This window comes from Corvus kubaryi, unplaced genomic scaffold (assembly GCF_017639235.1).
Source record: "Corvus kubaryi isolate FWS band 111438036 unplaced genomic scaffold, C.kubaryi_AGA036_p1.0 split3-73, whole genome shotgun sequence".
Taxonomy (NCBI): domain Eukaryota; kingdom Metazoa; phylum Chordata; class Aves; order Passeriformes; family Corvidae; genus Corvus; species Corvus kubaryi.
This window is the reverse complement of record NW_024582091.1, coordinates 37,930,903-37,947,084: the sequence shown is the minus strand read 5'-3', so window position 1 is coordinate 37,947,084 and position 16,182 is coordinate 37,930,903. Positions and strand designations below refer to the sequence as shown.

The window sequence follows — 16,182 nt, the reverse complement described above, 5'->3', positions numbered from 1 at the left end:
AACAGCACACACTGACCGAGATAGGACAGCTGAGTTTGACCTCTTTGTATCTTTTAGTACCACCTTCATTAAAATTCTTAAGTTAAAATAACTGTGTAATGGCAATCACAAAAGTAAAAGGAAAATACATATTCCAGTTCAAGGAGAGATTTGTCCCCACAATGCATGAGAAAAATCAAGCGATGAAGGTCATTTAAATGCCATTGTACATATCCCCTGGAACAATGCCTTGGTCAGATAGGTAACAGCACTGTCAAAGGCACAGTGCTTGACTGCTCACTGCTGTTGGTAGATTACTAACACTAAAAGAAATAGAAGAGTAAAGAGCCAGAGCAACAGTGACACAGGGGGACAATGCACAGAAACAGCAGTGACAACTTCAGCTGTCAGCAGGGATGCACTCCTTCTTCCAGGCATTGGGTTCACATGACCACCATGATGTCTTCTAGCGGCTTCCGAGTCAGCGCAGGCACAGTGGCATCTTTCTTGGGATAACCAACAGGGAGCAGCAAGAGAAGCTTCTCGTTTGCTGGGCGCTGGAGCAGCACCCGGAGCTGGGGGCCACAGTTGAGGGGTGTGGAGGTCACTGTGTACAGACCCGCATTCTGCAGCAAGACAGACAGTGACAGAGTGAGACAGAGGTCTGTGCTCTGTATTTGTAGTGGTTGTTCCCACCACACCTGTACACACCCTTCTGTTGACTAGCCCAGAAACGCTACTTCGTTAGGCCTGCTGCAGGCTTGAGAACCCCTGATTTACTGACAGCCTCAATGGTACCATAAAAGACGCCTGCTCTGCTTACAGAGAAGTAGAGCGTTTCTCCACCACAGCAGCAGCCCAGTCTGCCTGCCATGTCTGTGTGCTGTACAGCCAGAGCCTGCCTGCTGTGCTCAGTGTGATGGGGGATCCATAGCCACAGGGAAGTTGAGAGGCAGTTGTGGGAATATGATTGGAATGTCATCCCATGGGGCTGGGGGTTGGACTAGATGACCTTGAAACATCCATTCCAAACCAAACTATTCCATGATTCTGTGATCTGGCTCACACAGAGAAATGTTTTGGTTCTTGCCTCCATACAGCTGGCAGGAAGGTGCCTTACAGCATTGTGAACACTTGTTCCTCCTCAAGAGCTGTACCTCACAGGGTTAGGGGGCACAGGCCCTGCCTCAGAAGTTGTCACAGGAGTCTGTTGGCATCTCTCACAGTGGCCATTGTTACGGATTACATCAGAATCCCAAAATAAGTCTATGTATCATTCTTCCTCTTATACAAAATCTCACAAAACCCCTAAAAAATCTGACAAACAATAAAAAGCTGACATCATCCAAGATATGACCACACAGCTGAGTCTTTTCCTGAGAGCTGCACATCTGGATTTCAGTCTCTATGTCTATGTAATTCAAGCATTTTGGGAGGCTTTGAGATACAAAAGTCAGCCAGGGAGAGGTGCCTAGGAAATGCACCTGTCATGTTAAGCAATCTCTATGATCTTCTCAAGAGAAGAAAAGCTAATAGTGGTGGTGCTGAATGGTGCCTGAGGAGCAGCAATGCATGAAAGGAAGTGTCATTCAAAACAGAATGGAGGAGAAATGCCAGTGCCTGGTAGGAAATTGGCCTAATATAAGAGGAAGCACCTTGCTGTTATCTTGCTGACAGGCCAGGTTAACTATCAGAATAGCTTCTCTATTTAACACTTGTGTGAGTACATCAGATACAGGAAGCAGAACTGAGTACTGAGAAACCACTGAGAAAATCTAACTGGCTGGTGTCAAACATGCTGAGCTTTAGAAATCAGTTCACTTTCAGAAATGCCTCAGAAAGACTGATTGAAATAGTACAGCCTGTCCTGTGGAATATGTTCCTGATTTTTTTTTTTTCCAGCATTGTATACTAAAAGTGATTTGGTGTCAAGCTGTTTTATAGGGATTACCTAAAAGAAAGGGCCAGTGTGGCACTGCACAGCCATGCTTGGGTAGTCTGAAGAGCCTGTCAGCCTTGTTAGCATAAGGCAGAAACCACAGGGGCTGAAGCCTGTGCCGAGAGAAGAGTGACAACTCTGGAAGCTACATTATATTTTTCTTCCTGTTAACCAGTACTGAGGATAGGAATCACCTTCTCAGATGTAGATCTCAGTAGCATAACTTTAAAACTCCAAACTAAGACATATTGTCAGGAATTGGAGTAATCCGGGAGATTGAAAATGTTAAAATCTAAATTGGGTTCCACCCTCATTTGGGCAGAATAATCTTGGTATGTAATCCAAACTAATATATTGAGTCCCAATATGTCAGTTCTGTCAACATACCTGCAGTGCAGCAAGCAGGATACCACAGGCAATAGAAACACTGATTTCATTGTAATAGTGGGTCTTCTTTTTGCCATTTGGAAGCCGCCCATATACCTGCTTGAAAATGAGGATCAAATACGGAGCAGTGTCCAAGTACTCTTTGATCCAGTTTGTCCTGCAAAAGAATGTTTAAGACATTTATTTTGCGACCTTTTCACTTTCGTGTAAGTTACTGCAAAGGGGCACTAAAGGTACAGGCCAATTATAGCAGTAGACTAAACCTTAGAACATTTACTGCAAAGGATTAAGTATTATCATCTTAAATAGAAACATTTCAGAAAGAAAAAAAAAAGCTTGAATAGAGTTCTCAATTTTAACAGATTTGGCTGAGGAGCTGACGTGCTCACTCTGAAGAGTGGAATTGCATACAAGTAAGAGATAGTTCTTGACCTCTTATCTATGACCTGGCCTCATAAGCATTTGCCTTTGAGATTATTTAATTCCTGGAATTTTGCAGATTTGCCTGTTACAAGCAGTGACAACTTTTTTGTCATTGCAGGGAAAACTGCTGTCAGAAAATTTCAAAACTTTATTGTCTAAGGTCTAAACCTAAATACATTCCAATGGCAAAAAATTATTATTCTGATCCTGGGTATTTCATCCCTGTTACAATTCATTTGGTTCCCTATTTCTTAAATGACATTCATGATATAGGATTTAGACAAGAAAATGAGTGCTTCTACTGTTCTCACTCAAAACATAAGAACCCCTGGCATTTGTTTCCATAGCACATAAATTTGCATAGCACCTAAGCACCTGAAAAACAGTAACATTCTCAAACAAGTAGGCAAGGTCAAGGGCAGGTCAACTCTACCAAGATTTGTGCATATGCTCCATTTGACAAGTGGACATCTCAGTAGACATCTTCACATCGTGTGAAGTTAAGCAAGTCGGTCAGACTTCGGAGGGCATTTGGAACAATTAACTATTGCATAATTCAGCACTTGGATAGGGACAGGCCTTGGGGCTTCCTCAGTCAGTAGCAAAGCTTCCGATGACTTTGGGAGCTTCACTGTTTGGCAAACAACAGGAAAAATCTGGGACAAGAGTTTCAGCCACAGAGGTTACATAGGAAAAAATAATGATGGAGCCAAATGCTTGGAAAACTTTCAAAATGGAGAGCATGTAATTTTTTTTACTGGAAGCAATTTTATGAACCAGCCACCAAGGCACAATTTTACACATATTTATAAGTTTTTTTTCCAAACATGAATCTTAGAAAAATATTAAAAGTGAGAGGGAGGAAGAAATGGAAAATTATACAAGTCTATCCTACACTGAAATAGCAGCTCTCTTCAAACCCCTCAGGTAATTGACTTTTCATACCTCAATCTTTTCAAGTCATTAACCCATCTGTCTCCCATCCTTTTTTTGTAGTTGATTTCCTCTTCTTCTTCTACAATTTCACGAATCTTATGTCTTAAATCTGGATCTTGCACTACCACAAAGGTCCAGGGCTCAGTGTGTGCTCCACTAGGTGAAGTACCTTCATAGAAAAACAGGAAAAGATGAAAACTCAGGAAGGAGGGTGGGCAGTGAGAGGTATCAGCTCTTCCTTGTGAGCTTTCAGGCTGACCAACTGAGCAGTGGGAAAGCACGTGGATGAGATGGGAAGAAAAGGACTGAGATAAGTTCTGGCAGACAATCCTGTTCATTTCCTTCTCAAAGAATGTGAAATCCCATTGAAGAACAGAAGTTAGTCCTTTCATACGCCATCTTACAGGAAGCCAGCATTAAGGATTTGTAAAAAATTCCTTTTTTGGTGGTTCTTATGATGAGGCAGTAATATGGTGCAATATATGAATGCAGTAAGGCTATTGCAAATTGTTTTACCAAGAGCAGAGCACTGTCTGAATACACCGCCAACTCTGACATGTGGATTTGCTAAAGGGTGAAAGTAATGGCTTTCAGGAAAACAAGGCTAAGTTACCACCTGCAGGAATCTGTCACTGACTGACAAAGATAAGGAGCTGTACAACACAGACATCTGCCATAGAGCGTACAGGTTTGAGTTCATTGTCCCACAGACAGCTGGTGTTTATAGGTGTGCACATATTAAATCTGTACTTGCTCACCCACCAACACCACTGGAGAATATTTTAACTGCATTGAGGTTAAATGCCAGAAGCTGAAGAAAATATATATGCACAGGTTCACATATATATAGGTTAAGAAGACTGTGTAGATCTCTCTGATCCCTCATACACATTTAAAAATATTTGAAGATCTTGAATGCATACAATACTAAGGACTGATTTTAGTTCGAGAAACACTGAATAAGCAGTTTGAACTATCTTGATATATGAAAGTGTTTTTATATTGTGAACCTTGGCTCTCCTCCATTCAGTTTTGGGTAAAAACTGATGGCATTCATGCTTCCCTTTTTCTTTTGCTCTACACAGCCCAAAGCTTTCACCATTACTAAGTACTTCATCTGCACACCAGCCTTGTTTGCTTTGCTGCATTTGCCAAAACATGCTCAGTGTTTTAATGACTCCAAGTTAATTAGAGGGAGATGGACACTCATTACAGTGCAATAACAAAGCTGCTTACAGTTTTTAAAGGAAAAATAATGCACCTCAAATGTGGACAATCTTTAAATTATTAAGCCTGCTAAAGGCTACTGAACTTTAAGGCAGCTTGGGAATATTTTCTATAGTAGCAGCAGCTGGCTCATAGAATAATAGAAATAATGAGGGTGAAAACCACTCCTGGCTGAAGTCAATGTTACTAAAGCAGAGATAAGATTAGGCCAGGACATGATAGTAATGATTTGAAACACATAGATTCTCAACAACAACCACAACAAAAAGAGAATCAATTTCTGACATTCAGACAAATGAACTCTATGAAGGTCCTCAGCATAACACTCCAATCATATGCAACAGGGTTCTGGCACTGCTGTTGGAAGAACTGGAAAATGTTTTTTGTTCTAGACTGAAATTCTTTCCCTTTATTAAGCACCAACCATTTATGTCAACTGAAATATTTTGCATGGCTGAGAATTTCATCTATTTGTTTGTGGGGGGACCCAAAAAAAAAACCTCACACATGATTAATATCATCATAATGCATTAAATTTTAAAGCATGTGAAGTACACGTCTTGACATTTTTGAGAAAACATTTCAATATTTCTATTTGAAAGATGTGTCAATAAACCATACATCAATTTTATTTTAAGTAACATCTTTTAAAGTTTGAAAATTAAGTGATTTTTTTCATGCTGTTGAAATACTCTTCTTCCTTCATGGGTGAACTGCAAACACAAAGGAATTGGGAGTGCTCCAAATCAGTCTCCAACATACAGTTGTTCAAACTGAGTAATTTCCAATCAATCAATGGGTGCTAATTCATTCCAGCTACAGGTGAATCTACGAAAACCATAAGCAAAATGCCAGTTCTCTTGGCTTTTCCACACCACCTTTTCACAGTTACACAGTTGAACAGCAATGCTGATCCTTTTTTTTTCCCCCAAGACCTTGAACCACTCAGTACCTACCTGCTGTTCTGATGACATTATCGATAACCTCCCTGGGGACCGGCTCATCACTGAGAAACCTGACAGATCGACGCTTATTTAGAAGCTCGTAAAACGCCCGTGACCTTTTAATCATTTCGGCCTCAGAGTAGCGCTCACCAGTAAAGGGGACATGGGCAACATTTTCTTCAAGTCCTTGCCACTCTTCATCACCCTCTGCAAGAAAATACAAGCAGTTAGGGATTTTTTTGCTGGAGAATGCTGTCAATATCCTTGGCATTCACACCATAAGGCACTTTGTCCTGCACTGGCATACACTGCACTTCTACACCACTGGTAATGCAAAGTCTGAGGTTCCAGTTGACACAACTCATTGATCCCCAGCTCCAGGTACTGAATAAACACCTTGTTTAAATACCAAGAGACAAGAGGGTCCTGGCTGGCTCTAGCAAGTGTGATCCACAAAGAAGTCATTGCCTTCTCCACTTCAGCCTGCAAAAATGGGTTACAAGCTGAAACAGCATTGAAAAAGTGGACAGTCTTCCAGCCCATTGTTCTCAGCAAATAAATGTGAACATGTGTGTTCCTTCTTGAGCAGTTTAATAAGAAAAAAAAAAATCAATTAAATTACTGAATTTAAGGAGAGAGCTTAGCTACCGATTTGTGTAAAATCTCCTTTGAAGAGGTGAATGTCAACTTCTTCCATATTCACATTTCATAGCAGAAGCATTGCAAGCCTTGGCTCTGCAGAAATGCGACTTTGTGGTCAAGCTCCTTGGTTTCCCGCTACTTTCAGCACAGGAGGAAATGGACGTCAGGCATCTATACTTAGGATAACAACATATCAAATGTAGGATATTGTGTTTCTTGTCTTTAATTTAAGAACTCAAAATGGTTCCCCATTTCACTGAAATCTGTCTGTTTATATCACAAAATGAGTCTTCTGTTGTCTCTGAGGTCTCTTTCTCCCCTGTATTCCTAGAATAAGCAGGGATAGCATTTTTTTTGCAACTATGATGTGGAACTTACAGCCATTTAAATGCTGCATTTTGACTAGTCAATAGTATTGAGCAATCTGCTACAGAGAGCTGAGTCAGGAAAAAATATTACAGTTCTTTTCTGTTGCTATTAGACTATTATTCCCAAATCATAGCAATCTCCAGCACAAATTCAAACAGCAATTACTTCTGTGTTTTAGTAGTAGGCAGTTGCCTTAGAGACCAGGCTGACTTTTTGTTCATTTTAAAAGCAGTGAAATATTCACAAGCGTGGCTCAGCCTATGCAAGGAGTGAAATAAATCCAGTTTCATACATGAACCTAAACGGAATGGTTCTGGTCCCCAAACAACACACACTTCATTTTGCAAGCAAAGAATTCACCCTGAGAATATGTTAGGTTCAGCATTTCATGCCTGTGTTAAGCACTCTTGGTCATAGTCTGCAGGGACCTGGCTCCAGGTTAATGGAAAGCAGTGACCCCTTGTAAAAATCATTTTTTTTAATCATCTTGCACAATAAAAAGTAAAAGGGTGCCTCTTGACAATGTTTCCTTTGTAGTTTACACTCAGGAAAATAGTGATGAGTGCTTGGTTGTTTTGGGGGGAGGGAACGTTTCCCATGTAAGTAGAAGAGAAGAAGGGAAGCTGCTGTTTGGTCAAGATAGCTCATCTTAATAATAAGCTGAAAAAAGAAATGTACTTTCAAAGATATTTGTACATGGGACAAAGGTGAGACAACTCGTGAGAATGGAAAATCTCAATACACTCAACATGGGAATACTGGCTGAAGCAGAAGAATCCAGAAATGTGGGAACTGACACACAAAACCAAAACTCTCCCGGCAATTTTTTTTTTAAATAAATTCATCTATTATATATTCTCTTCCACCATGTGTCTACCATTCTTTCTTAGCAGTTAACATTATCCATATGCTAACTGAAAATCATTATCAGCACCATCTGTTTAGTGCACGCTCTCTATATCTTTAATTGCTGTGTTTAGACATACTCCTGTTGGTACGGTCACGTTATACAATACCACAAGTGTCTTGTTGATATCTCTGTGTATTCCACCACTTGATGGACAACAGACATCCTGCTAGTAAGTCTATTATCTTGTTAGCCACATTCTCAAGATTGCCATCAATTCTGTTGCCCATTTACAGTAGTCATCAAGCTTCCTGTTTTTTAAGCAAATCTGGAGTGGTTTTGGCTCAGACATCCCAAATGGAATCTCACTTTAAAAGTACTACTTTTCTATCTTGATCAGAAAATCCTCTCTGGATACATTTTAGGATGATGACTATGTTCTTCCCAGAGTCCATATGGGAGGTTATAATCAGCCTGCAAATCTGTAATAAATTTTACCTCAGTTTGAAGCATGAGTTCTTAATTACAAACTCACACTGAGAACAATAAGCTACCATTTCACTTCTGTTGGCCACTTATTTTACCTGCACTGACACTTCTCTGTGTTGCTGGCTTCATGTCAGGTTGTATGTCATTAAGAAATTTCACTTGTACCCTCCTTGGTTTTATGCAAAGACCACTAGATAGTATTAACAATTGGTCCTGAGACTGATCCTTGAGAAACCCCAATCAAGACCACTGCACTTTCTTTCCAAACAAGTTTCTTCTCTAGGGAATTGCTTCCTAAGCTTACAATTCCTCTCTAATTCTCTTTTCCAGTGTAAAGACATGATGCGTAGGAAAAAAATTAAAAGTGTATAAAGAAAGCTTTCAGATCTTTGGACTTAAATGCTGGGTAACTGACCCTGTTCTTTGTCTGATTAATGGCAGACTGCCACAAAAAGGGCCACTACAGGAATCCCAGTAGTGAATCCAACCCTGAACTGAGTGTGACTAATAGAGAACTAAAAGAGATTGATTATCCTTCTAGTGGGTTATAAATAGTGGTTAGCAGGCTGATCCTGAAAACTCTCAAGAGTGGGTCTGGGATCTTAAGCAAAAGAAGTAGTAAGTTGGAGAGGCACAGACCCTGGAAGAAAGAAACCCAGCATCAAAATATTGTGAAAATTACCTCAACTGGAATACAGTTGCAGGTGGTTTCTTAAGATCTCAAGAGAAATGAGTGGCTGTTGAATAAAGAGAAAACCTAGGATAAGGAAAGCTGAGATGTAATCTGGTTGCTATCCATAAACCACAGAAGGGTGTATACCAGGGCTGGAAGAGAATCCTTTAAAATCAAGAGGATGGAACAGATTAAAAAGGTACACAGTGGTCTTAAATAAGTTTGGGCAGGTAGGAAAGTAGAGGAGGGTTTTTAACCCATAACATGAAATTCTGGACCAGCCTTTCAGCAAAGTTAAAGAAAAAAGGTCACAAAAGTCCAGTTTTCATGTTCATTCAGCTGATGACAAAGGCTGGATGTATCTGCAGCAGCAGGAAGATACACACAGTAAGGCATTGTGTCCATCTAAGTCCTGTCTTCCTAAATGATACAAAACATGAACTGTCATTGAAAAGTAAATTTAAAATGCTACTGCCTCATTCATGTCAGTAGTAGTTTTATTAAGATATGGGAAGTCTTTGAAACTGGGGAGAGGAGAAATGCTTTTAAGTGGGACAGGTCTATTACAAGGAGTATCACAAGCAACCAGCAGTGCATTTTCAGAAGAAATGGAACATTTGGTACTTTGTGCATTGCTTTGTAGTCCCTAAGTAGAGTGTATCATTAGTGCTCCCACAATTAAATATGTAGTAATAAAATGCCTTTGCTTTTAATCTCTGCAAGTGTTCCTCAGAATAACAAAGATGCAAATATAATTCAACCTCATCTTCCACACCACTATAAAATGGGTCTGTATTTACCTTATCCATCAGTTGTATGGCTCTGACGGCATGACCAAAAAATGATCAATATATATGAAGCTCCCTGGGCTAGAGACTGAAGTTTTTTTTCCAACCGTCCAGATCTATTCTGAAGCAATGGGAGACAAGGTAGCACCACTTTGGGATAAGATGCCTGCTACTATAAGGAAGCCCTTGTGACTCAACATTCAAGGCAAGGCTGAAAAAACATATTTTTCATCTGTATCCAACTGGTCTAATTACACATGGCCTAATGCAAGACACAACCAGATATACACATATACAGAGCATCCTTGCCAATCTACAGCACAACAATCTCTCATTCTGTATATTATAAATGAAGAAAAAAGTTACAGGATAGATGGGCATGCAAACAAATTTGAAGTACTGCCAGTTAAACCATTAAAAAAATGGACTGAGTGTTTTGGACTTAACAAAAGAATGGGTCTCTGGCTGCTCCAAGAAACATCCATCTCTTTAGCTACAGAAAGCAGAACACAGACAAGCTCAGGAGCACTTGGCCCTCACCATTCTACCCTTCACTGCCAGTAAGTGACCCTACTGAGTCTGCCCAAGCAGTTCAGCTACTTACACTGAATGCTCTGCTGCTCAAAGGTATGTCCTTCTCATGGGAAACATCCCTGACGGTTCCACTTCAGGGAAGACTCGTGGGGCTGACATCTACAAGTAAGGTTGGTGCTTTTCTAGCAGAGTGCTTCACTCAGCAAATAGACCTTGCTTTGGTCAGGGACATGAATCAAAAGACTTGGTCTTCGGCTGCCCCTTCCTATTCAGGGGGCTGTTGAAAATTCAGCTTGTTCACCTAGGGCAGCCCTAGATTCTAGCTTTAGACAAGGCCTTAAGAATGCTTCATGTTATCTAACTCAAATTCTCTTCAGAGGAACTTTAAACACAAACCAGCTTGAGACATTTAAGCAGAACTGAGTTTGTCTGCTAAAGTAACATACATAAATAAAACAGCAGAATTTACACAGCAGGTAAAGTATTCTTTACTATTAAAAAAATCTCTTTTTACATCTATGTTTCCATTTCAGCATCTAATGCAGTTAGTGAAAGTTTTAACACTGACCACAAGGTTAACATATTTTGATCCTTTATTAAGACTTTTATTACTAACTGTTCTACTCCTCCTTGCTACTCTTCTCACTTAGGCTGAGTTGCTGAAGAAAACTTCCCTATGAATGATAAAATTATTTTAATATTTCTAGAGATAAAAGACATGACTGTTCTGCAAAGACATTGGTTTGAATCACACACCATTAAGGGAAAGCAAAATAGCAAGAAAATTTAATATTGGATGCCATGGTATATTGAGAAAGCTTTTATTTAAAAGCAAATAAAACTTAGCAACAGTACTAACATGCCTACCTGTCAAAATTTTTTGCAAGGAATTTTAAACCAGTACAGTTTCGAATTTAGCACCTGAACAACAGGGAAAGCAACTAACACATAAAGACTAAAATTTGATATATGGAGCTGTGGCGGTGAGATTCCTTGTTAAGAGCTAATAGGTTTGCTTATGCAGGGGATCTAAATTTTTTGACTAACAGAAACAGCTATAGTCTAAGATGATAATTCATATATGATCATTTGAACTTGCAGCAATTTAACTGAACTAGTAAGCCATTAGCGACAAAGAAATTATGGGATAATTTTATACAGAATCTACTTTGCATTGAACAAAGGAGGATACATCACATAAACTAATTTGTAAAGAAATTTTATATATTTGGAAAAGAGGTAACAGGGTTTAAACCCTTCCTGGTATCAACTATTTTCAGAAACTGATAAACAACACTAACTTGAAGTACACTGAACACTGAGAAAAGAGCTATAATCATTCTTAGAAATAGGTCTATGTGCAACGTAAGTTTTAAGATTTCTAGAAGCAGACTGAGGGAAAATGTCATTATGGGAAAAAATAACCCAGACGCCTCAAAAAGCCTTTGAAACCAGCTTGAGGGAGAAAAAAGAAAAAAAAAGATCTGTATTAACTACAACTTTAAAACTTCATAGGAACAGAACTCTGTAGATTTTTACTTCACAAGGAAATAAAGTGAGTTTATGGAGGATAGTAGAACAGTAAGAAGAAGGAAGGGTACATTTTGTACTTAGACTTTTGTCCAAGCTGTGAATCAAAAAGAGCTACTGAAAATAAAGGGCATTCTGTACGGGTTCAAAATATGCAGCTAAGTGAACAGATTATCACCATCACCACATTTTGCTCTTAAATATTTGATCAACACAGCTCCCAACAAAGCTGCCACTGACATTCTCAGAAGCCACAAATGGAGGACCTTTGTAAAAACAGTAATAAACCCATTTCCAACTTTTTAGCAGTGCTGAGACCAAATATGTAGCACTGGGTGACAAAGTGGGATGACTTGCAGATAGAAACACTCTGCTCAGGTCTTCCCTTTGCTCTCACTAACAAGGCCTGGGGAGGGACTGTGGGGAATTCAGCAGGATCTCCTTCCTTTCCTTACACTGTCCATAGAGTCCCCCATAGGTCTGAGATGTGCTGTACAAAGGAACAGACAGGAGTCTCTGAGAATATATATTTATATATATATATTGCACTCTGATCTGTGGGGTCTGGAGGGAAAAGAGATTTAAACCAAGAGCGACATGACATGAGGACTGTCTCTTTCCTGGGAGCCGACAAGCTCAGGGCACAGCAGCAGTGGTGCACTGAGCACTGCTGTTACTGTGGAGAAGTCCAGCAGATTGCACCTCCTTTATTTGTATCAGCAGATAAAATTCAAACAACAAAAGTGTCTGGGATAAGACTTTTCTTACCTTCTTCTTCTAAGGGATGGTCAGTTCCATCTTTTAAATCTTCATCCACCCATGGGCGAGATGGATGCTTGCTTTTAGTGTCACATTTTTCCTTCTCTCCATTAGTCTTCTTCATTATTACCCCAATCAAAACACATATAATGGCTATAAAGACTGGGGTGAGGAAAGAAAAGAGTGCCATGGCTACGGAAATGTGGAGCCTTTGTTCCAAGTTCTGTAGTTTCTCATGAAAAGGAGAGGCTGAAGAGGGAAGAGCAGCAAGGCAGTAAGCAAAAAGGGGTGGAACTCAAGGTTCAGTCTTCCACCTGATCTTGCTTCTACTTTTCAGACACCGCCCCCACAATCTCATCTGTGATGGGCTCCTGCTGTTAATAAACACCTCCTGCAGTTAAAAAAACTCCAGAGCCAGGTTTATATATTTTCTGAGAAGAAACAGCTTATAAACAGCAACCAGAGGCAATGATCATACACATAAATGCTGTCCAGTGCAAAATAAATTTAAAAATCCCAAGTTCTTTCAAAATTCCTGATTGAGGCAAGACTTCTCCCCTCTTATTTTTATGGTCAGCTCAGTAATCTTCCTTGTAACAGTGATTATGAGAAGACCCAAGTAGGAATATGACTTTTAAAAACTAATGTCATCTCTTCAATGTTTAACTCATAAAATTAGCATTTTACATGTATCCCAGGAATTCAGGACATCACCAATTGAAAATCAGCTTGCAGCACCACCCTCAGCTCTGTCAACAGGTCAATAGAACAGATAAGTAAAGGGGCAGAATTGCCTCTGTATAAAACATGAGTGAGACAATTCACAGAGCCCTGTATTCATCCTGGATGTTCTGGGGGAACTGACAAGAAGAATTCAAGAAATCAAAGTAAAAAATATGTGAGGGCTGCAGTGAATTTTAAAGCCATGTTCCAGCATCCTATCAAAGATTAAAAACCGATAGGATTCTGGTATAATCCAATAATGGTCAATGTCTAAATGCTTAACCCACTTTTACCTCAGCCAGCTGCTTGGGAACTGAACCAACACAGCAGCATTGAATTGTTGTCTTTACCTGGGGCTATTGGGACATACTGGATAATAACATGTCAGACAGCAGTGGCTGCTGAGGGCTGTGCTGGAAAGCAGGGTGCAGGGGTACTCTGTGCATGCAGTCACCAGTGCCCATCAGCCCTTCTTAGCACCTGCCAAGCCTTGTCTCATGCCATACAGGGCCATTTCTGATGTCCCAGCATCCACAGCAAGTTAATCTGCATTTTGAGTAAGCCCCCCCAAGATAAGTGGGAGCAGTTGTGAGTGTAGCCATGCCAGGAGACAGTGAGTCCCAGGGCAGGTCAGCACTGCAGCTGGCACCTGCAGGGGTCATTGCAGTCCCTTCCCTAGGGCACCCCCAGTTTCCTCAACGTGAAAACCAGGATAAAAAGGGGAGAGAGAAGTTGGGGTATGCACAGGTTTCATCCTGACAGGTTCTCAGTCCATACCCTACCACTCACGCCTCTCACCTCACCAGTTTTGCAGCACTCAGCACACCCTTACTGGTCCCTTTTGACACTGTCACTCCAAGGGCTCCCTACCTTCCAGTGCTCCAGCAGATACTGCCAGCTGCCTTGAGGATTGGTCCATGTGTTGGGAAGCACAGATTAATGACCAGATTGCTGCACAAGAAGAGGAATGTGTGAACACACTGGTCAATGGAAGTCTGGCTGACAGTCCAGATGTGTATCCTCTTTTACTAGAAGCTCCTTGTGTTAAAAGGGCAAGGACAAGCAAATTTCACAGCTGTGCACATATTGTCTAGATGTGCTTAGAGGCAAATTGAAACTGCCTGAAAGCTGGTACCCAAGCTGGACTTTCTCAGCTGCCCAGCTCAGATACAGAATAAACTTTACTGCTGTTGCACTGTATCCTACTCCAACACACAGGCCCCCAGTCCCTGTCGGCACTGGTCCTTACAGGCAATATTTGGGATCTGTGTAAGCAGAGTAGCCCCAGAACCAGCCAAGGGACTGCACAAATCCATCAGAAATGTAATAAAGAGGACATGCAAAAGTTGTACTTAGGTTCCTAATCTAACCTAATCTAATCCAGTAAAGTTGGCAATAAACATCCACCTACCTGTGGCTAAGAGGACAATTTGCTTGAAAATCCAAGCCATGAATCTTGTCTTCCCTACTCTTCAGTCAACTTGTGACCTGGGACATGTGCTTGGGTCATTGATTTGGACTGCACCTACAAAAAGCTCCAAAACTCATACACTCTACAGGAACATAAACAATTATCATGTGAAGGAAAAAAAAAAGTTGTACATTTATCTTCTCTCTCCTTGATTTAGAGTAGATATTTAAATCATTTGTCCCACCTGCTGGCTGACTGGACAGAGGGAGAGCTACTTTACCTAATCTCAATTAGAAACATTAAATTAATTCATGAGACTAGAGACGAAACCTGCAATTCCATCAGACACATTTTCAACAGCCTACTCTGTAGCAAAGGAGGAAAACAGAATGTGGTGTGAATGGCACTGACTGTTTCTCCCATGGGGAATATATTAACCTTGAATATTCACGTACACAAAAATTAGGATCTGGATGCTTTGCAGCTGAGAATCCATCCCATGAAGAGACAGGTCTGTGCTGAAAGTGAGAGAAGCTATATAGAAGGCTGAATGATGAGTTTAAAATAACTATGTCTACTTGCAATGCTGGAAACTTTGTAATAGCTCACTGCTCCAGAATAACTTTGACTTCCTTAGAGGTGATATTAATTTTCCTTTTGTTGAACAGAGAAACAAAGAAAGCAAGCTAAATAAAAGTCCATTTGGTATTAAGCAAAATCTACTTGGTGTTACATATTGAAAATTGTGAGGTTGAACTCCTTGTTTAATTAAAACCTGATATAGTATAAATAACTGTATATTGTAGAAATTCCAAACAGAAACATGGTGATGTCTTGAGGAACTGTGGGAAAGAGGAAGGAAGCAGTCAATTCTTGTATGGTAGATTTCAATCAGTTTTTCTGTTAGATTTTTTTTCAATCCAAGCTTTATAGAAACGTGATTATTATTATTATAATGACAAGTTCAAGAAAATTTATTACAATTATTTCTTCTGTTCTACAGTAAACTCTAAAGACTAGCAGCTGAATTTTGGGGGGTTTTTTAAGTCTCAAAAAAGTCAGAATTAACATTACAAATAACTCCACTCCTAGTAGTTAATGGAGCTTTTCTAAAAAACATGTAAAGAATTTAGAAAATGTTGATAGAAATGGAACTATTGAGAACATCAAAGTACTCCACTATTACTGCATGAAAATCATGTAAGCACTCCTGAAAAGTACAGACCATCATACTAAAAGCTCCTGGCCCCAAAATTCTTTCTTTAATATTTCCCATTAAATTTTGTGTGTAGTTGCTGTTCTTCTGAAGAAAAAATAAAAAGTGCTCTAGTATCAAATACAGCCCTTTTTTTTTTTTCTCAAAGTAAAAACATGTGATGAGCAAATGCCAGTAGTGGACTGTCCCGTGGTGGGACAGTCACACAACGATCACTCAAACAGTTGTGCGGTGGCTGGGCACGAGACCGTCACATGATGGACATACGCTGCAAGGAGGCCTGAAGCCAACAAATGACATCTGCTTATCACACATTTGTACTTTGAGAAGTCTCTTTATTGGAGAACTCTTAGCACTTCTTATTGG

The 16,182-nt window shown here is 40.1% G+C and overlaps 1 protein-coding gene across 2 annotated transcripts in view; it reads right to left on the bottom strand.

The window, feature by feature from the left end:
* IYD (iodotyrosine deiodinase) overlaps window positions 1–14,697 on the bottom strand; it is a 54,975-nt gene extending 40,278 nt beyond the window's left edge. The window contains exons 1-6 of one of the 2 annotated variants that reach the window (XM_042017439.1): window positions 14,601–14,686; window positions 12,476–12,715; window positions 5,848–6,042; window positions 3,674–3,833; window positions 2,306–2,462; window positions 31–605 (exon numbers count right to left, since the gene is read on the bottom strand). In XM_042017439.1, the coding sequence (XP_041873373.1) occupies window positions 423–605; window positions 2,306–2,462; window positions 3,674–3,833; window positions 5,848–6,042; window positions 12,476–12,715; window positions 14,601–14,640 (975 nt within the window). In that variant the 5' untranslated portion in view covers window positions 14,641–14,686 and the 3' untranslated portion in view covers window positions 31–422. Of the gene's footprint in view, window positions 1–30; window positions 606–2,305; window positions 2,463–3,673; window positions 3,834–5,847; window positions 6,043–12,475; window positions 12,716–14,600 lie in introns of those variants that run through there. The other variant, XM_042017440.1, reaches the window with a different exon arrangement.
* Window positions 14,698–16,182: the final 1,485 nt, after the last annotated feature.